The sequence below is a fragment of the Spea bombifrons genome, chromosome 5 (genome assembly GCF_027358695.1).
Source record: "Spea bombifrons isolate aSpeBom1 chromosome 5, aSpeBom1.2.pri, whole genome shotgun sequence".
In the NCBI taxonomy this organism is placed as follows: Eukaryota; Metazoa; Chordata; class Amphibia; order Anura; family Pelobatidae; genus Spea; species Spea bombifrons.
In genome coordinates, this window is record NC_071091.1 from 63680175 (window position 1) to 63698640 (window position 18466).

The following is an 18466-nucleotide window of genomic DNA, read 5'->3' on the forward strand; positions in this document are numbered from 1 at the left end:
GTGAAATGGCAGGCTTTATGACATTCTGCGGCATATTTTACAGAAAGAGAAAGTTCTATGGGAGTGAAGAACCAGCTGTCCTAATATTGCATAAAGGGGAACTGATATAATGATGATTTAGTCCTGCAGAAGCTGGAGGGCCGCAGGTTGGACACCATTGGTTTAAAAAGTATTTACCACGTGTGGCACAAAATCAAGTGACCAAATGAAACTGGAAGTGTACAAATTATTTGAACGTTCATACAGAGAAATACAGCACCATTTGTGATATCAAACTGCCAATTTATAATCAAAAAGTATTTGTACCGCCCAACCTTTAAATTGCGACTTACACTTTTATCTCAGTTTATTTTGGAATCGGATAAAATACAAATTTTTGGTAGTATTGCAAACGCCATCTTCATTTTGGCAAATTAATTTAGGTAATGCTGTTCTGTTATCCTACAAAACAAAGGAAGCAATGGGTTATGGGGCACTTTTTCTCTCTAAAACTGACCGCTGTTGGCCGGTAAACAATGGTGTTAACGGTGGCCACCGTATTTGGCGGCCCAGTCTGTTCTCCCGTGCACTGGTTGAACTGGCCGATTTAACATAGGCAGGTTCCTAGCTGCTGGTTTAAAAGATGGACCCGGAAACTGCGAGCGCGCGCCTTTTGTTTTCCAAGCTTCGTAATCTGAAAGAGAGGTATAAATAAATAAGCGCAATCGGCTCACGTAGCAAGACCAAACTATTCCCACATTAGAGAAACTTAGAACAACGTTGTAAGAATTCTGGCCAGCAGCTACAAGCCATGGACGTTACGGCAGACACAGAGATACCATTGTGGAGAACCTGACCGTAACTCCTTTAAACTTCATTGAAGGTGAGGGACATGCAACCCCCCCCAGGGAAATATGCTTTGTTGGTTTCCAGCTGGACGAGAATGATACCGTCATGTGCCTGTTAATCACGTGTAAATGCTTATGTGTGTGTGACTGCTGCAATTCCTTATGTGTCGCTATTATGTCACTATTTTCTAGCAGGAACACAAGCCTAATTCCGGTTCAGTATATTACATGGCGTTTGGATGTAATACGTATGTGAATACAACTGAATTCCATACAAAGGGAGTGTGGAGGAGTGCACACAGGCTGATTACATGTATCTCGCTAGAAGCAGGGTTATGCCAGCGGGTCTGTCTCACTACATAATGGCAAACGCACAAACTACAGGGTAGGGGTGGCATTTACCTGGGGGGTCATCAAACACTGCCTTTTGGCAGGTAGGTTTTGGTTTAATAAACATTGGCTTATCATCGCCAGCATCATGTGTGGGTGAAGCTGGCAAGAAGAGTAAAGAGAAAATGAAGGGAACAAGAAAGAAAAGTAAAACATGCAGGTAAGAGTAAAGAAGAGAGCACAGGCGGTACGAGGGACATTAGCCCAAGCTGTTATTTATCAGCACATTGAAATGTGGATCTTCTGGAGGAAAGTGTGCCACATTGCATTGTCGTAGTAGGAGGCAGTCTAGGTACAATGAGAACACGGTGTGAAAAAAACACTACATTCTCTCTGGGACCACATGTATGACCCAAGTGTAAAAATCTCTTACAAAAGCAGCTTCATTCAAAGGCATTTTGTTTTACTGCCATGTGCTAAACAGAGATGTAATGGAGAAATCCTCCCCAAAGGGCTATCTATGTTATTTTGTAGAGATGCATGTAGTAAGCAGCTTACTAAATAAAAAAAACCCATCAATTTGACTATTCTGTACTGCAAGTAAATCAAATACACCCAGGCCAATACAGACATGTCTAAGACGTATACAAAGATGTCACTTTTTGATTCCTTGCCCATGGTTATGTGGGCTCCTTCGTTTGCGTATGCATGCTGTTTTAGACACAGCTTTAGAACACTAATATAAGCGTGTTCCAGGGTTGTAAATTACGGTAATACCAAATTATTTTCCTTTTTTATAAAGGGATATTGTATGGCAAACGCAAACGTGTGTATCTGCACTCTAAAACAGCATGACAAAAAAAAATCCAGTTTTTTTGGTTTATTCTTGTAATTATGATTCCGTTAAAGGAAATCCAAGAGCTGAAAAGGTAACTTCTTTAAACTGAGGTTTACTCATTGACTTGAAATTCCAAATCCCCTCATGTTTACTATATATGATAAAGGCTTAGACTGTGGAACTATGTATTTGCAGGGCAAGCCCCCCTTTGTTGGAAGGAGATCTTGCCAGGGTTGGCATAATGTATAAAGAAGCCCCAAACCCCAAAGAGGCTGGATTCACTAGGCTGTTGCAGCTGTAGAAATAAACCAAATGAGGCTATAGAAATAGATAATGTTTGTGTGTCTTGGACTATAAATTGTGTTATGAAGCCAGCTCTTACTTGTAGCGCCAATTGGTGCAAGCTGTATTCTCTGTCCTGCTGAGCCAACCTCCTTTTTGTGAAATGAAGGAATATATCCCCCAGGTGGGTTGTATGAAGGACCATTAAATCCTCCTAACGTGCCTGAAGGAACACAAACAAAATCACGATTTGTAAATTAAAAGGCAAAATCAAGATTGACAATTTTACAGTGTTCACACTAAAATACTGTCCTTTTGATGGAGAATGTAAAAAAAAAAAACATTCAAATAAACAAAAACATTAAAAAGATAACTAGACATAACAACAAAATCGTAAATATAAAATTACATTTAAATTGAAAAACATTTATCTGACTTCATTGAACGACCCTTGTTCTAAAAACCCCACCCTTATCAACCGTTGCCCCTTTTTAATATTTTAACAGTTAAAAAAATAAAGATAAAAGATACGCTAATGAGATGTTTACCTGCATTAGTTCTACTGAAAGCAAGTCCTCCACCAATTGGACCAAGTGGTTTAGAGGCCAATGCACTGCTCCATGCAGAATTATTTGCTTCTTTACTAGTTGACAAAAATCCTCCATTTTTTGGGTTCATACCTTAATGCAGTTAATAAAAAACAAACATATATGTTGCAGTCAAAATTAATACTGGAAAGCTTTTTTTTTTTTCTTCTCCTGTTCACTCTGATCTGACCAAGATGCCAAGCTATATAGCGGGATGACGGCCCTCCTGGGTCTCCGCTTCTCCACTTAGTCCTTCTGGCAGTGCCAGAAATGACACTGTTGGAAGGGAATGCCCAATCGGATATTCAGTAGGTGTACTTTTTGTGATCAAAACAGAGCAAGAAATCAGGGCATACCCAGAGAATACCACACAAAAACATCTCTCTATATGGCCATATATTGTTTACCCCGTCACTATGTCACTAAGTATCCCAATTTTGGTGAGTCCTATATAATATTTTTGGTAGACAATACCCTATTGCCCCGGTAGTAGGCTGCACCCTTATGATTTGGTGCCACTTTAATGAAAATCAGGGCAAAAAGGGTACTATAGGGGTTAATTGTGACGTTTGCTGTCTTTTGCTTGTAACGGTAGCGATGTGACTGCGGTCTCTTTGCGGCAGTCAGCGTGTTAAATGTACCTGTCATCAATGTAACCCGGATTCTCATCACGCTGGCTAGTTTATAGAGACAGTGTAACAGCACTCGATGAAATAAAAACCCCTTATTGCCCCCCAAAAAAGCACACAAAAAAAGTTTTTCGACCACAAGCATATAGAAAAAAATATATATAAACACACAAAACAGCCCTGGTACTTAAGGGGTTAAAGCACAATATGACAATATACCCCAACCCCCCCCCACCCGCCCGAATGTCATGCATAGTGGGCCATACTACTACAGCTCAATTCTGCAGCAATCAGCAGATAGCGGTTCTGGTGGCTTTATTGACGTTTCCATAAAACTTGGTCATAGAGTTGTTTCCTCTAAATATGGCCCATAATCTCTCCACATGTCCACATTATTCTTATGCAATGTTTAGGAAGGACATATTGGTGCACGCATTGGAATATTTGGTACATTATAGTAATAGTAGTAAGTGTATTGCTTATTTACCAGGGAAATATCTTGCCTGCCGTAGATAATGCTGTTTAGCTGAGGTGGTCTTCCCCGAGTCCATTCTTAACATACCCATCTGTGAAGGACCTTTGTTTTCCTCTCCCGTTGGAGCAGACTCTGGCAAGCTGAAAGAGAAATACAATAGTATGTATGTAAGAATACAATTCTTACAATACAATACAATACAATGCCTTTGAAGTAGTCCCATATCTTAAAAATTTCACATAGGAGCCCAACGAAATACATCAGCATGTTTTTTAAGGAGCCAGATAGGTATTACATACATAGATACCAATAAAAGACTAACAAAAACTTTTATGAGCCGTGGCAACCTTGTAACAAAAATTTGTCCAGCGCCATTTTGAACTAATATTTTATTTAAATAAATTGATTGCAATACGTCTATGAACATTATATATATATATATATATATATATATATATATATAAACCTAATGGTATATATATATATATATATACATACATACATACATACATACATATATACATACATACATACATACATACATACATATATATATACCATTAGGTTTTCAGTGTTTTACTAAGGAAACTAGATACTGTTAAAAGAAACATAGTAAAGGGAGCGGGAAATGGTTTAGGATCTTGGAATCCAAGACATTGGGTAAACAAAACTTACCTGAACAGAGGATCCGTGTTTTTATTGTCCTTAATTGCAGCAATGCTGGGTTTCTTAGAATACGAGATGCCAAATTCAGTATCAAAGTCATCCCAGCTGTCTTTCAGAACTGACTGTCCCCAGCGACGCCTTCCATTTTTAACATGAGCAGCATTGTTCTGGGACACCTGAGCTACTGGCTTCTATAATAGGAGATGGGTAAAGGTTTAATCATCTATTATAGAAATATGGTTCAGTAATTCTTGCATTGCAGATTCTTTCAAATACATTAAGTAGTATGAAATTAAAAGTTAATAAGCAGTAGGGCTGCAACTAACAATTATTTTAATAATCGATTAGTTGGCCGATTATTTTTTCGATTAATCGGATAAAAAATGCAATTTTTTAAAATTTAAAATAATGTAATAAAAAACGTACAATTTACACTTTCATCTCTTTATTGCAATGGTCTCTCTCTATTCACCTTCTTATTTTACTGACATAATAATAAAAGCTACAAGAACCCAAACACGGTGTTTCTCAAACTAGGTTTTAATACAAAGTTATTAGTAAATATTAATTCATATGTTAACTATTTTTCATATTTAATAAAAACTATGCCACTGTGCCCCTGATATGCCTTATACTCCTTATATGCCAGTGATATGCAACTGAGCCCCCTGATATACCTTTTACCCCTAGATGTTTTATGACCCCCTGATATGCCTAATATCGATATGCCTTATACCCCCTATATGCCCTAAAATTCATAATACCCCCCATACACCACTATAACTCACCCATACACAACTTTGGCTCCTCCCCCTCCCATACACCACTCTGGCTCCTCCCCCTCCCATACACCACTCTGGCCCCTCCCCCTCCAATACACCACTCTGGCTCCTCCCCCTCCCATACACCACTCTGCCTCCTCCCCCTCCCATACACCACTCTGGCTCCTCCCCCTCCCATACTCCACTCTGCCTCCTCCCCCTCCCATACAGCACTCTGCCTCCCCCCTCCCATACATCACTTTGGCTCCTCCCCCTCCCATACATCACTTTGCCTCCTCCCCCTCCCATATACCACTTTGCCTCCTCCCCCCTCCCATACTTCACTCTGCCTCCTCCCATACTCCACTCTGCCTCCTCCCCCCTCCCATAAACTACTCTGGCTCCTCCCCTCTCCCATACAACTCTGGCCCCTCCCATACTCCACTCTGGCTCCCCCCCTCCTATACTCCACTCTGCCTCCTCCCCCTCCCATACTCCACTCTGCCTCCTCCCCCCTCCCATACTCCACTCTGCCTCCTCCCCCCTCCCATACTCCACTCTGCCTCCTGTCAGCAACGGATCTTCACTAGACAAGGACTTTCACTGCAGCTTCATAGAAGCCACAGTGTAAGTGAAGTGCAGTAACGGAGGCTGTCTGTGCGATGCAGACACTCACAGGCTGACAGAGAATCATCCTCTCTGTCAGCTGGTGGGGGTCTGCATCGCACAGACAGCCTCCGTTACGGAGCCGGGTAGAGAGGCAGAGTGGCGTATGGGAGGGGGAGGAGCCACAGTGGTGTATGGGAGGGTGGCTCCCATACACCCTTCACTCCTCCCCCTCCCATACACCGCTCCGCCTCTCTACCCGGCTCCGTTACTGACAGTAACGGAGGCTGTCTGTGCGATGCAGACCCCCACCAGCTGACAGAGAGGATGATTCTCTGTCAGCCTGTGAGTGTCTGCATCGCACAGACAGCCTCCGTTACTGCACTTCACTTACACTGTGGCTTCTATGAAGCTGCAGTGAAAGTCCTTGTCAGTAACGGAGCCGGGAGAGAGGCAGAGTGACGTATGGGAGGGGGAGGAGTCAGAGGGGTGTTTGGGAGGGGGGAGAGAGACGGAAGTGAGAGACCGGCCGACAGTGAGGGGAATCCAGGTCTCCTGCAGCGTTGCGGGGGATCTGGATTCCGGTGTTATAATCCAATCTCTGTTTGAGATCGGATTATTATAAGGAGAGGAGTTTTTCAGAGCATTTGCTCTGAAAAAAACCTCTTTTTATAATCGATAAAAATCGATTCGATTAATCGATGATGAAATTCGTTGCCAACGATTTTCATAATCGATTATTATCGATTTTATCGATTAGTTGTTTCAGCCCTAATAAGCAGGTTAATGACTTCATTCATCACTCTTTTACTCACTGGAGAGTTGGTTTTGCTGATGTTGGGAAGAAACACTTGTGTAGGTTTGGGAAGAGAGTTTTCCTTTGTGCTCTGTGGCACCTGAATCTGCTGAAGGGGCCGATGAGCGACCATCGCCGAGTCAGTCCCTGTCTTCTCCAAAGCAATCTGTGGAGATTTCTTCTTCACTGCAGACGCTGGCTGTGGCTCTATAGGTTGCACTGGTTTATTCACAGGCTTTTTCGGCTCGATGTATTGTGGTGGAGGTCCAAGTGCCTGTCCAACTTGGAAATAAGGGTACCTTAAAGCCTATAAAATAAATTCAGGTTTGTATTTCACTGTTATATTAAAAGACTCATAATGATCTTACATACATTTCATGGTATTTTTTTTTTTAATGATGCCCATGAAGTTCGTCTTTTCAACAGAAATCCTAAGGATAACATACTAACACACATGTCCACAGACAAAAACAGGCATTGTCTTGAATATACTTCACATGTATAGAAATGTAATTAAAAGTTACATTGACGTAAGGTACCTGACTGGCTGTGGGTCGTTTCTTTGGGTCCCAATGAAGCATGTCTCTCATTAGTGTTAAAGCCTCGTCACTGGCATTAGGGATAAGAGTTTTCAGGTTAATAGGAACGCACTGTGGAAATCGGAAATTCATGGATGTTGCCAGTTGGTATCCGTCAGGCCAGTCATTCTGTCACAAGGTATAAAAAATATATTCAGATTATTGGATGTGAAATCCATTTAATGTTTCCTTGGTTAGATACAAATAGATTCAAGTAGCTTTATGCCTATCCCATGCATGTTTAAATTCCCTCACCGTATTAGTTCTACCAATTCTGATGGTAGGTTGTTCCACTAATCTACCATTCTTTAGGTAAAAGTAAAACCTCCTTACATAACATCTAAAGCTCTAACTCATAGTTTTAAATTATGACCTCTTGTTCTACCATTTTTCAGCCTACATTTAGTTACCCCCGTAGTTTTCTTTCTGCTACTAATGCCTCCCGCTATACAACTCAGCAACGTTTTATGAAATACTTAGTCCAACAGTTATTCCAATAATGACAACATGGTGACATTATTGTATTTATTTCATATTTGATTTTTTTGATTTAGCTTTTTTTTAGAGGGGGAGAAACTATCTCTCTCAGTCTTCTCCTCCTGGTGTGTTTGTGCTGATTATAATGTGATCAGCAAGCAGTGCTCCATAGCCCTGCATTATAGATTACAATAATTGCAATCAGCCAGCAGGGGAGCGCAATGGGAGAACCCAGCAGGGTTTAGGAAGACCCTGCTGAGGCTCTCCTGTCATTAAGTGAACTTCCGGGGGTGTCAGCAGTGAATCATAGTGTACCGGCACTGACCAAGATCGGTGATGATGGTTTCTGCCGACATGGAAGAGTCCAGGCTGTCCATAGAACAGCCGCAACAAAGTCAAGATGTACCTGTATGTCCTAATGGGCTTCTTGACACAAGTTTTAAAGGACGTACAGATAAGTCCTAAGGGGACTCAATGGATTAAACAATGGAATGTTTCAATTGTATGTGAATGTGCATACACATGATGAAATAAAAAAATAACTCACTTTCTTGGGAGTTCCTAGAACTTGGCAGATTTTGAAGATTTCATCAACTTCACTTGTCCCTGGGAAGAGAGGCCGTAGTGTGTATAGTTCAGCCATGATGCTGCCAACCGCCCATATGTCTATTGGAGAGCTATACGTAGTGGATCTAAGCAATACCTCTGGTGCTCTGTACCTGAATATAAAAACAATGAAACACATATTGTTGGGCATCCACAAAACACACAATGACCCACTCCCAGTATGAGAGAGCACATAAGTAGGTTCAAGAAGGTTAGCTGTTCATCAGAACTAGAAAAATAATAAGCCCCCAATATAAATCTGTTTAACTCATTGGTCTGAATGTCTGTAAATGCCCGTTACACATCTGTAATGAACTCTCCACACATACATTGCTTGTATTCATTTTATATGTGTACCAAGCAAACCAAACTGTCAACCTCATCATGCAAGAGTGGTGGAAAAATGGATCAAATTACCATCTGGTAGACACATAGTCTGTGTAGGGTGGCTGAGATCTCAGCTCTCGCACTAATCCAAAATCAGCTATTTTCACAAGATCAGGACCCATACATAAGAGATTTTCAGGCTTCATATCTCTATGGAAATACCCTAGATAAAATGTTGGAAAAAATAATAAATATCACATTTATTTTAACCATTTTTCAACCAACCACAAGGCATAAAAAATATTTTCTAGGTTTATAATGCCACTTTCTAAACATTTCTCTTATTTACCAGAGAAAATCTGTTCTAACTTTAGCAGGGGACAATTTTAGAACAATTAATACAATGTTAACCCTTGAGGATTGGTTATGCACTAGGTACGTCACAAAAAAAACAGTTTCTATATACCAGAGATGTACCCATGTGAGAAGAAGGGGAGACTAAAAAAAATTAAAAAATAAAAACAATTAAAAAAAATAATTAAAAAAAAACTATGTCTCAGCAAAGCATCACCAATAGTGTCTGGATAAACAGTATTACTCCATGATAAGGAGAAGTGCAAAAAATGCTAAAAAATTAAAAATAAAAATGTACCAAAAATTCAAAATATTGTGAAACTTGTGGGGAAAGAATTATTTTCACACAATAAACCTACAAAACTCCTACAGATGTGGGATATTACACAACCTATGTATATGGGGTATTTTTGTTGCTTAACATAAATTGGATTTTTAACTTTTTTAACAGTAAACATACCAAAATCTTATATATCAAAATATATATATATATATATTGTGTGTCTCCATGACAAAGCCTCCCCCCCCTTCAAACAATATTCTATTATCACCCAAGACAACAGACATAATTAAACTACAGTCTCAGAGTGCAAAAACACAGTATTTCAGAGTCCTACAAATGTGCATTAAAGTTAAAATATAGCACACAGTAAACAGTTATCAAAGTGCTTACCATGTCTGTGCATAAAGGCTAACCCAGAAAGCACCTGGAACATAATGTTCCTGATTTCGCTCTCAGTGAACACCTTATTTTCGCTGGCAAGAGAAAAGGGTACGGAAGAAACAGCACAAAACAGAAAGAATGTGAAGGAATAAAACAGAATCTGACTCACACCAAGGGCACTTGATACCATCTAGGAGAACATCACCATACATATGATGTTGAGCAGGACATGATAATGGAATAAAGTTAGTGTACGTATTCTGTAAATCACATCATATTATCCACCCAAGGTTTTATAAGAGTTGTGGATTGATTGATTGATTGGTTTTGCTTCCCCTGTATATGTGGATGTCATACAATACATAGTAAAAGTTACAGAATACATGTTCCTATTCTAAATAGACCAATCATAATGGTAATTCTGTATTATTTATTCCATGGTGGTATCAGTAGAGCCCTTTAGATAGCTGTAGGATGAAAAAGTAAAGCAAAGACATTAGAGAGATACAAAAACTGCACCTTATCCAAGTAAAATCAGGCGCCGACGGCAATCGATATAGGTAAATAGGGTTCATATTTTTGCCCTCTATTGCTCCAAGAGCAACTGAATCATACATTTGGGCCAATGGCACATATCTATACCAGGTCAACTTAAGTCACTGGCACTGCTTATCAGTAAAGAATAACGCCTACCTATCTCAATATGAATTAAATGCTCCTCTGAAATGTTTTGCACATGTGATCATACATGGACCTTCTAAAGTTATTTTTGTTTCCCTTCCCCTTTCCAAAAGAGGACAGCAAAGATCTTACAGTCCTAACAAGGAACCTACCGTGCTTATGGATAAAAGCTAGCCCTTGTAAAATTTGGAACATAATGTTTCTGATGACTGACTCAGGGAACAACTTATTTCTGTGAAGAGACAAATTAACAGTTTCAAGAAATGTATAAAATATGCTTAGAAAATGGCGCTTGCCACCAATCCATGCAAGAAAACTTAAATCGCAGCAGCTTACATACACTACCAGATTTCCAGCAGTTTTTTCTAAAAAAAATTCCCAAATATTGGCATTACTGGATGAACTGAAAATTGTCCTCCATACAGCATATGGAGGACAATTTAATTTTTTGGGGCTATTTTTTATCTTTATATATATTTTCATAATAAAATTATATTTCTGTGAAACCTCCCAAAAAATGTTAATGCCTACTAATAAAATCTACAGAATGTTAGTACAGCCATAGAAAAGCATTTTGCAAGCTTTTTCTGTAAGCTTGTATGTAAGCTACATCAACAGACACAATTATTTATAAGAAAAAAATACTTTTTATTAAGCCATGATGTGCATTTATTTATAGTTAGCCTATTATTTGGTGCCCTTAATGCTATTCATTTGAGAAGAAAAAAATAGAACACGGTGTAAATTTGCTTTAAAGAAATAAGTTAGAACATACCGGTCTTTCATCAGCTGGTATAGGTTTTCTTTCATATATTCAAACACAAAATAAAGTTGATCATTTTCTCGGATAACCTCTTTCAGCTTGATGACATTAGCATGATTAAGTTTCTTCAGGGACTGAAAAAAACATATAATAGGAAAGCGTTAAATTAACAGGTTGACTCTTGGTTATGGGTAGATCTAGAGTTATTGCCCTTGCCATAGTAAAAGTATTTAGACCAATTAGATATTCCACACAACTTAATCCATTGTCCCACCAACCTTGTTGTGAGATGCCACCCACCTCATTTAAAATGAGGGGGCTATTTGGAATTCAATAGCTAATTAAAAAGAGAACCCCTGTACTAGTACTAAAAAAGAAATACCGGTATTTAGCAAGTAATACAGAAGGACATGGCAGGACCAAAAAACACATCTTTTAAAATAAAAATATTTTAAAAATTACCTTCACTTCCCTCAAATTCATACATTCATCCCATGAATAGAACTTCCTTTTCATTCTGAAAAATACCAATATTATATAAACAGCAATACAGGGAGAAACAGCTGCATGTGTGTGCATGTTAATTTAAAACCAGTATAATATATCACCAATTTCCTTTTTCCATCAATTCAGTTCACAACATTTGTACAATAAACAGTTCACGAAAGCATAGCCCCCTCAAGCATGAGAGTTTTGTATTTCGAATATTCACATAAAACCATATTTTAACATCATTACTGTTTTACGCTTGTTTTCAAACTTGATATATTGACAATTTACACCAAAACACATTCCAATCAAAATTAAGTATACTTGTCTTTCTGCAAATATTTTCAATATGGGTGTTTTTAAATTGGATATCCCTTTAATTTTTCCATTTTACTCAATATTTCTCAACATTGATATACCATCCACCCTACTCAACCTCCACCATTTCTTTTTTTATATTAAAGTGAGAGACTAGCTAAGGTTTATACTTTTAAAAACTCTTCTTCTCTAAACCATATTCTTGGCCACACAGCCATGAATTTTTAGGGCCCAGAGAACACTATGCCTCATTTGCCCAGTCCTAAATGCTCTTGCTGTCTAATCCAACTCTTGGTGGAGCCACACCACCATCATCACCATAAACAGGCACAACCCAGTTTGCCTATATGGCTGGGATGGAGCTGTCCGGTCATCTGATGCTCTAAGATGCTTTTCAGTCTGTCAGTTCCTTCAAGAGTTTTCATTAGACAGTGTCTCAAGGTACCTAAAGGACCCATATGCTATGGGGCATGTGAGTTTTTTTGGTATGGCACAATGTACTAGCATAAAGGGAAATGCCACTTACCTTTTGATAGCCACTAACTCTCCAGTCTCATTGCTCTTTGCCAGCAGGACATTTCCATAAGTGCCATCCCCAAGCTGTTTGAAGGTGGTGTAGCGGTTCATTTTTGTTACGTAGACAATGGGTTTTCAGTCCTTGGCAAAACTGATTCTCACTATGAAAGCAGCAAGATTAAATCAGTCAGAACTACTTGTAATTATTTTTATCAAGACAACCTTTTATCTACACACTATCCATGTGAAAATATTAGATTAAGTATTTTGGAGCATTCTTTTTTTTCATACAGAAGTGAACATACCTTGCAAACTATTAACGCCTAATGCTGACAGGATGTTTTTAGTGCTGTTGTTGCTTTAAACTGAAATGTCTTTGGGTTGTTTATGATGTCATTTTAGATACCCAACTTTCATTAGTGTGTTCTTTTTGGTTAGTACCCAATATGCTGGTTCTGAGAACCAAAGCCAAGTTTATGTTGAAAACATGCCAGTTGAAAACCAAGCATGGGACCAAGCGCCACTTACTATTAAAGCAGGAAAGCTAGGAAGTACACCCTTAAGAATACAATCCCTTGTGTACAAAAATAGACGATACTCTGTTCTTAATTGTAAAGGAATGCAGGTGTCAGGTTATGTTAACTGAATGAAAACTGTACCTACTACAGAGTTCAAATAGAGGATTGTGAGACTGCAATTTGCAAGCCATATGTACATTATATGGACAAAAGTATTGGAACACACCTCTTATTTATTGAATTCAGGTGAATTCAGACCCATTGCCACAAGTGTATAAACTCATGCATCTAGCCATGCAATCTGCACTTACAAACATTTGTATTTAGAATGCAATGTCACACAAGTCTCGGGTCCTCCAACATTCTCTCAGTAATACTCAAAAGAAATCTCTAAATACCCTCTTCTTCAGCGTAGCCTCTCAGCTGTCAGATGTTTACCTACCACTGCTTCAACAATCCTAGTCTCACTACTACTGTTAAGTGTCTCTCAACATACCAACTCCCTCTTCTGGCTAGTCTATCTCTGTGTCTAGAAATATAATGTATCTAAAAAATGCTTACACTGGTATATAGTTGTATGGCTGGTACACCCAAATCTTTGCCTTTCTACCTCTTCTGTAATATAGCCCTTTCTCCTTCTCAATTGTAAGCTTATGTGCCAGTTTCTATGGTACGTCACAATTAAACCATACATTTGTAGTTACAAATGGGATCGCCAAGTAAACTTTTCAAAAATTTACTTTAAACCATTATATTAAGTAAATTTTTCCCTATATTCTCCAAATGACCACAAGCCATGGTTTCGATCTCCAGGTGACATGTTGGCTGTTTACAAGCAGCACTTAAAATGTAAACCAGCTCTGAACTTACATTACCGACTGTGACCTACTTGTGCTAACTTGTGTTTCACTTAAGTGCAGACAAAGTTATACTATACGAAGATATCTTGCATTTTCAGCTATCCAGAGTAACCTGACAGCCACATAATCCTTAATTATCATTGCCATTATACTTTAGGTTGGCAAATGCAACTGGAGAGCTGACACATTGAAAACACAGCAACTAGCATCCAAAGCGTCTTTATTTTTCAACAAACAACAAGCATAAAAAACATACACAGTTGCAACCCCCCCCCCAATTTTAAATACCCTTATCAATCCAGTCTCTATATAAAATGAAAACAATTACACAACAGGTAGGGTCCTTGCATTAGTAAAAGACCAAAACACCTCTGTTTATACACCAAACAGTATCAGTCTGAAAATAATTTAATTACTGGAACGTTTGCAAAAACACTAGTAGTAAACCCCTTTTTCAAGAATAAGTGCGGCAAATCATAATGTCCTTCCATGGACAACACTTTCAATAAGCAGTATTTATTGTTTATTCAGTGACAGGACCCCGTCAGCCATAAGGACCACACATGCCTGAAACATTAGAGTATGCACGCAAACCCTAAGAGTTCTGATCATCACACTTCCTATTCATTTTTCTATTAAAATTGGAGTTCACTGTCTCTTTAAAGCTCTGTTGATGGTTTCTGCGTAAAATAACCATTGATGGAAATATAGTAAGATAACAACTCATCCTTTGTGACCAAATCCTGTTATTGTTGATGCTGGTTTAAAGGGACATTTTAATGTCCCTGACACCCTCCTAGAAGAATACATATTAGAGTACTCTGCGAGTACTTGAATATGCATTCTTCCAAAAAAAAAAGAAAAATATTTAACAAAAAGCACTTATTATGTATCATCTGCAGCCGCCATCATCTGGACTGACAGTTCTTGGCACTGACCGGCCAAACACAACTCCAGCATGTCTCTTAGGGGATTCTGCAGAATCCTCCCATGCATTTGCATAAGAGACAGCACAAAAATGAAAGAGGCCATGCAGCTATCACATGCATTAACGTACACATGATGGCTTGAGAGACCATTTAAATAGGTCACTTTCTTGAGATATGTTGAAGTTACATAGTTCAGAAAAGTTAGCAAATGATGTTAGTTGATTAATGTTCACAGGGAAAGATGTAAAGTCACACAAACTTTCAGGATATAGCTGTATGAAATAAATCTTACTCTTTGCATATTGATCCACTGAAAAGCAGCAAACATCTTTGGACTATATTCCCTGGGTCCAATATGGCAATATCCAGGTTACCCAGGTTACCCTGATATTTGGCCGCTGCCAAGAAGTGATTTGCCAGGGATGGTTGCATTGGATGGTTGTATAAGAAGCACCACAGACTCTTCTGGAAATCCCAACACTTGGTGTTGGGAAAGACACTAAAGCTATTTTAAATAATGTATTATTTTTTCATTTGAGTCAACTTTTTGAGAAAAAGATGGAAAGCTTGATGGTGTTGGGATGTGTGTGCTTGTGATCACTCCCTGCTCTGAGGTGTACACTGAAAAGATACGGTAATCAACTGACCAACTCTTTTATTAATTTAATATCTGTTGGTATTATGGTTTTGAATATTTAGTGTACTTAAACAATTAAAAGTATTTTAATGTAATACTCCATGGTGCAGTACAGTGTACAAACATAACTCCAACACAGGAGGACTGATAATGGTTCAATATCTTGGCACCATTTGAATAAAAAAAGTAATAATAATAAGAAACTGAATGTGTGACATGCCATTATAATCATAAAAAGTGCCAAAATTCCTACTGGTAAACCTCTTCTTTTATAATTGTTTTCTTATTACGAGATGATGTCATTTTATATCTGACACAACAACTCCTACACACAACACAAAAAGATGTGACCACATATCTTAGCTTTAAGTACAATTTTAGTAATTTGGTTAATTCTGCTGATCTACAATAGGGCTAGAATATCCAGTTGTGAGCAGACTGTTGGCTGGTTTTAGTGACTAAATACTAATCGCATTATAGAAGATTAGAGATTAATTACTCAGGGACAGATAGAGGACACTCAAGTAGTCACTTCGAATTGTCCATTCGTGATATTCATTCAAATATTATGTTCATTCTTTAGCATTATGACTTTGGCTTCGGTGCAAAACCTGATCTTTGTGTGATAAAAGTACTTATTAAGCGTGATAATGAACAGTGATAATGTCTCAGTAGAACAGGCTATAGGGAAATACATTATGTCCATTTCACCAGATCTAGTGAGAGGCTGCTTGCAAATGTGAATAAAAAAATACTTAAAATACTATTTCAACTAAATTTACAATGGTGGAAAATACAAAACTCTATAGTCTACAGGTAGCTTTAACAGTTGCCACAGTAACAGTTTCCCTTTAATTGTGAAATAATGGAATCTGTAACTGATCTGCCATGACAAAATCATCATATTGTTCTGATATTTCATGCAGCATGACTATGATGTAACTAACAGTATGCAATCATATAGACATGGGTGTACTTAACAAATCAGAAAACTAGAATCCCCACGCTATATACATATTAAAAAAAAATCGGGTAACAAATCATATTTATATTGTCTTACATTAGGCACACCCCGCTGTGTATTTATTGCCTACTTTAGCTATTTTTTTTCCTGTCCCTTAGATTTACATCTAATTTTTAAAAGGTACAGTTCTGAAACTTTTTAAAGGATAAGCAAAATTATACACTGATATTATTGTTATGTATTGTATATTACATATTCAAGAAATAAGAATTTTGCTATGGGGAATAAAAAATTACACAATAAAGTAAGTCTACGTCTTCTTATTTATTTTTGTTCAACATAATACTCAATATATTTATTTTTCTATATCAGAATATTTTTTAGTATATATATCTAATAACAATGTCTACCATTAGTCGAAATTAAGCTACATACAGTGGCACGCCACACATGCAAGCCTTAATCCAGTTTTTGTCAAATGAAATATTTTGTCTTTCCATATTGGTTACGTTGTATAAATGACCAACTTGGCCTTTCTATAGCATATTTCGTTGAAGCTCTTCTGAGATGGTGCTGTAGAGCGTCCCCCAAGTATGTGACGATATACACAAGCTTTTAATGTTTTAGTGAGTCTTGTCAGTGTCAGAGGACAACAAAAACCTGTATCTCCATGTTGACACATTATACTGTAAGATTAACATTTTCCTCTTGCTCCAGTCCTTCTGCCCTAAATGACAGACCTTATTGAGAAGGTCAATATTGTCCCTCAACCATCCTCTAACCAAACATCACTCCTAACTGAATTCTCCGACCTATGTTTCTGAATTTCAGCCTTTGCGTTCATGTGTACCTTACGAATAAGGTGCTTAGACTAGAAGTGCTAATGTATTCATGCCTAGTGTACCCCAATCAAAATGCCTTTAGGCCACCGTACTTATTATATAACTACACTTATTGTACCTCTCCTTTTCTAATACCGTAAACTGTAGTAATAAATATAAATAAGCTTAAAAATTGTTGAACAGGTTGAAAAATCTTGGTCTAAAGGAGAGTATGGGCTTTTGTGACGTTTGGTTTAGATTCAAACAGGGGAAAAAAACAAGACAAGTTAAATTGACTGCTTAATAGCAATAGAATGTATAATTCTATAGGCTAAAGTGAAATATACCTTAAAAAGTCTCTTTTTTAGCCATATGGGTAGCAATCACAGGGGTGATGCTTTGGCTACAACTCAAAATCGTAGCCTATCCTTATCGAAGTGATGTGCTGGCTGTCAAGGTGATTATAACGTCACTAATGTTGCTAAAGTAACGAATGCATGAAAGCAAGTCAGCATAACACTTTTCAGAAAGGCAGAGAAAATATACAACAAACAGTGTAATACATGGAAATTAAATTGATCTCTATGATAACACAGTGTAAGTATGAGATATAGCACGACATAAACATTTGGACGCTATATGTTGTTTATGATGGATGCAGCTCTTCAGTTGCCCATAACATAAGCTTATACGTTATACAGTATAACGACACACACGACCCGGCTCTCACCCCGCTCTCTGATGTCCGGGTTCGGTAGGTCTCCCCTGTATCACATGATGTGTTCTTTAGCTCCCCCGATCAGCTCCTCTCGGCTTGTGAGACTCGTCTCCAGGGTAACAGCTGCCTGTGCAAGGTGGAGGGGCGGAGCTCCAGGCAATCGGGTTGACGTCAGTAGTAGAACCAACCTGAGTTCGCACGGAAGTGCTGGGCGAGGCTTCGTGCGCGTGAGGCGCTGCTGAGTTCCCATGGTGACAAACTTGGAGGGCAGCCCGGAAGCTTAAGTGCAAGTGAAGCTAGTGACAGGGAATGGGTCAGCTGGGCTAACGAGGCTAGGGTTTTCAAGTAAAATAATTTTATGGAAATAATAGACACGCATTTCTGCATTTTTATTTCTCATATTTGGTGTTGACTATCTATTTTCACCAGTTTTATGGTGTCACCCACTA

General features: G+C 38.4%; 1 protein-coding gene across 2 annotated transcripts; it reads right to left on the reverse strand.

Annotated features, from left to right (window-relative positions):
• Positions 1 to 261: 261 nt before the first annotated feature.
• MAK (male germ cell associated kinase) lies at positions 262 to 18164 on the reverse strand. Of its 2 annotated transcripts, XM_053468123.1 has the most exons (15): positions 18030 to 18164; positions 12581 to 12731; positions 11710 to 11764; positions 11260 to 11381; positions 10637 to 10716; positions 8876 to 9008; positions 8400 to 8571; positions 7337 to 7504; positions 6817 to 7104; positions 4644 to 4825; positions 3981 to 4108; positions 2826 to 2957; positions 2378 to 2500; positions 1230 to 1319; positions 262 to 673 (listed from the first exon to the last, which is right to left on the reverse strand). In XM_053468123.1, exons 2-15 carry the CDS (start codon positions 12679 to 12681, stop codon positions 522 to 524), a joined length of 1926 nt encoding a protein of 641 aa, XP_053324098.1. In that variant the 5' UTR covers positions 12682 to 12731; positions 18030 to 18164; the 3' UTR covers positions 262 to 521. The 2 variants fall into 2 exon arrangements, with proteins under 2 accessions (XP_053324098.1, XP_053324099.1); XM_053468124.1 differs by lacking the exon at positions 1230 to 1319.
• Positions 18165 to 18466: the final 302 nt, after the last annotated feature.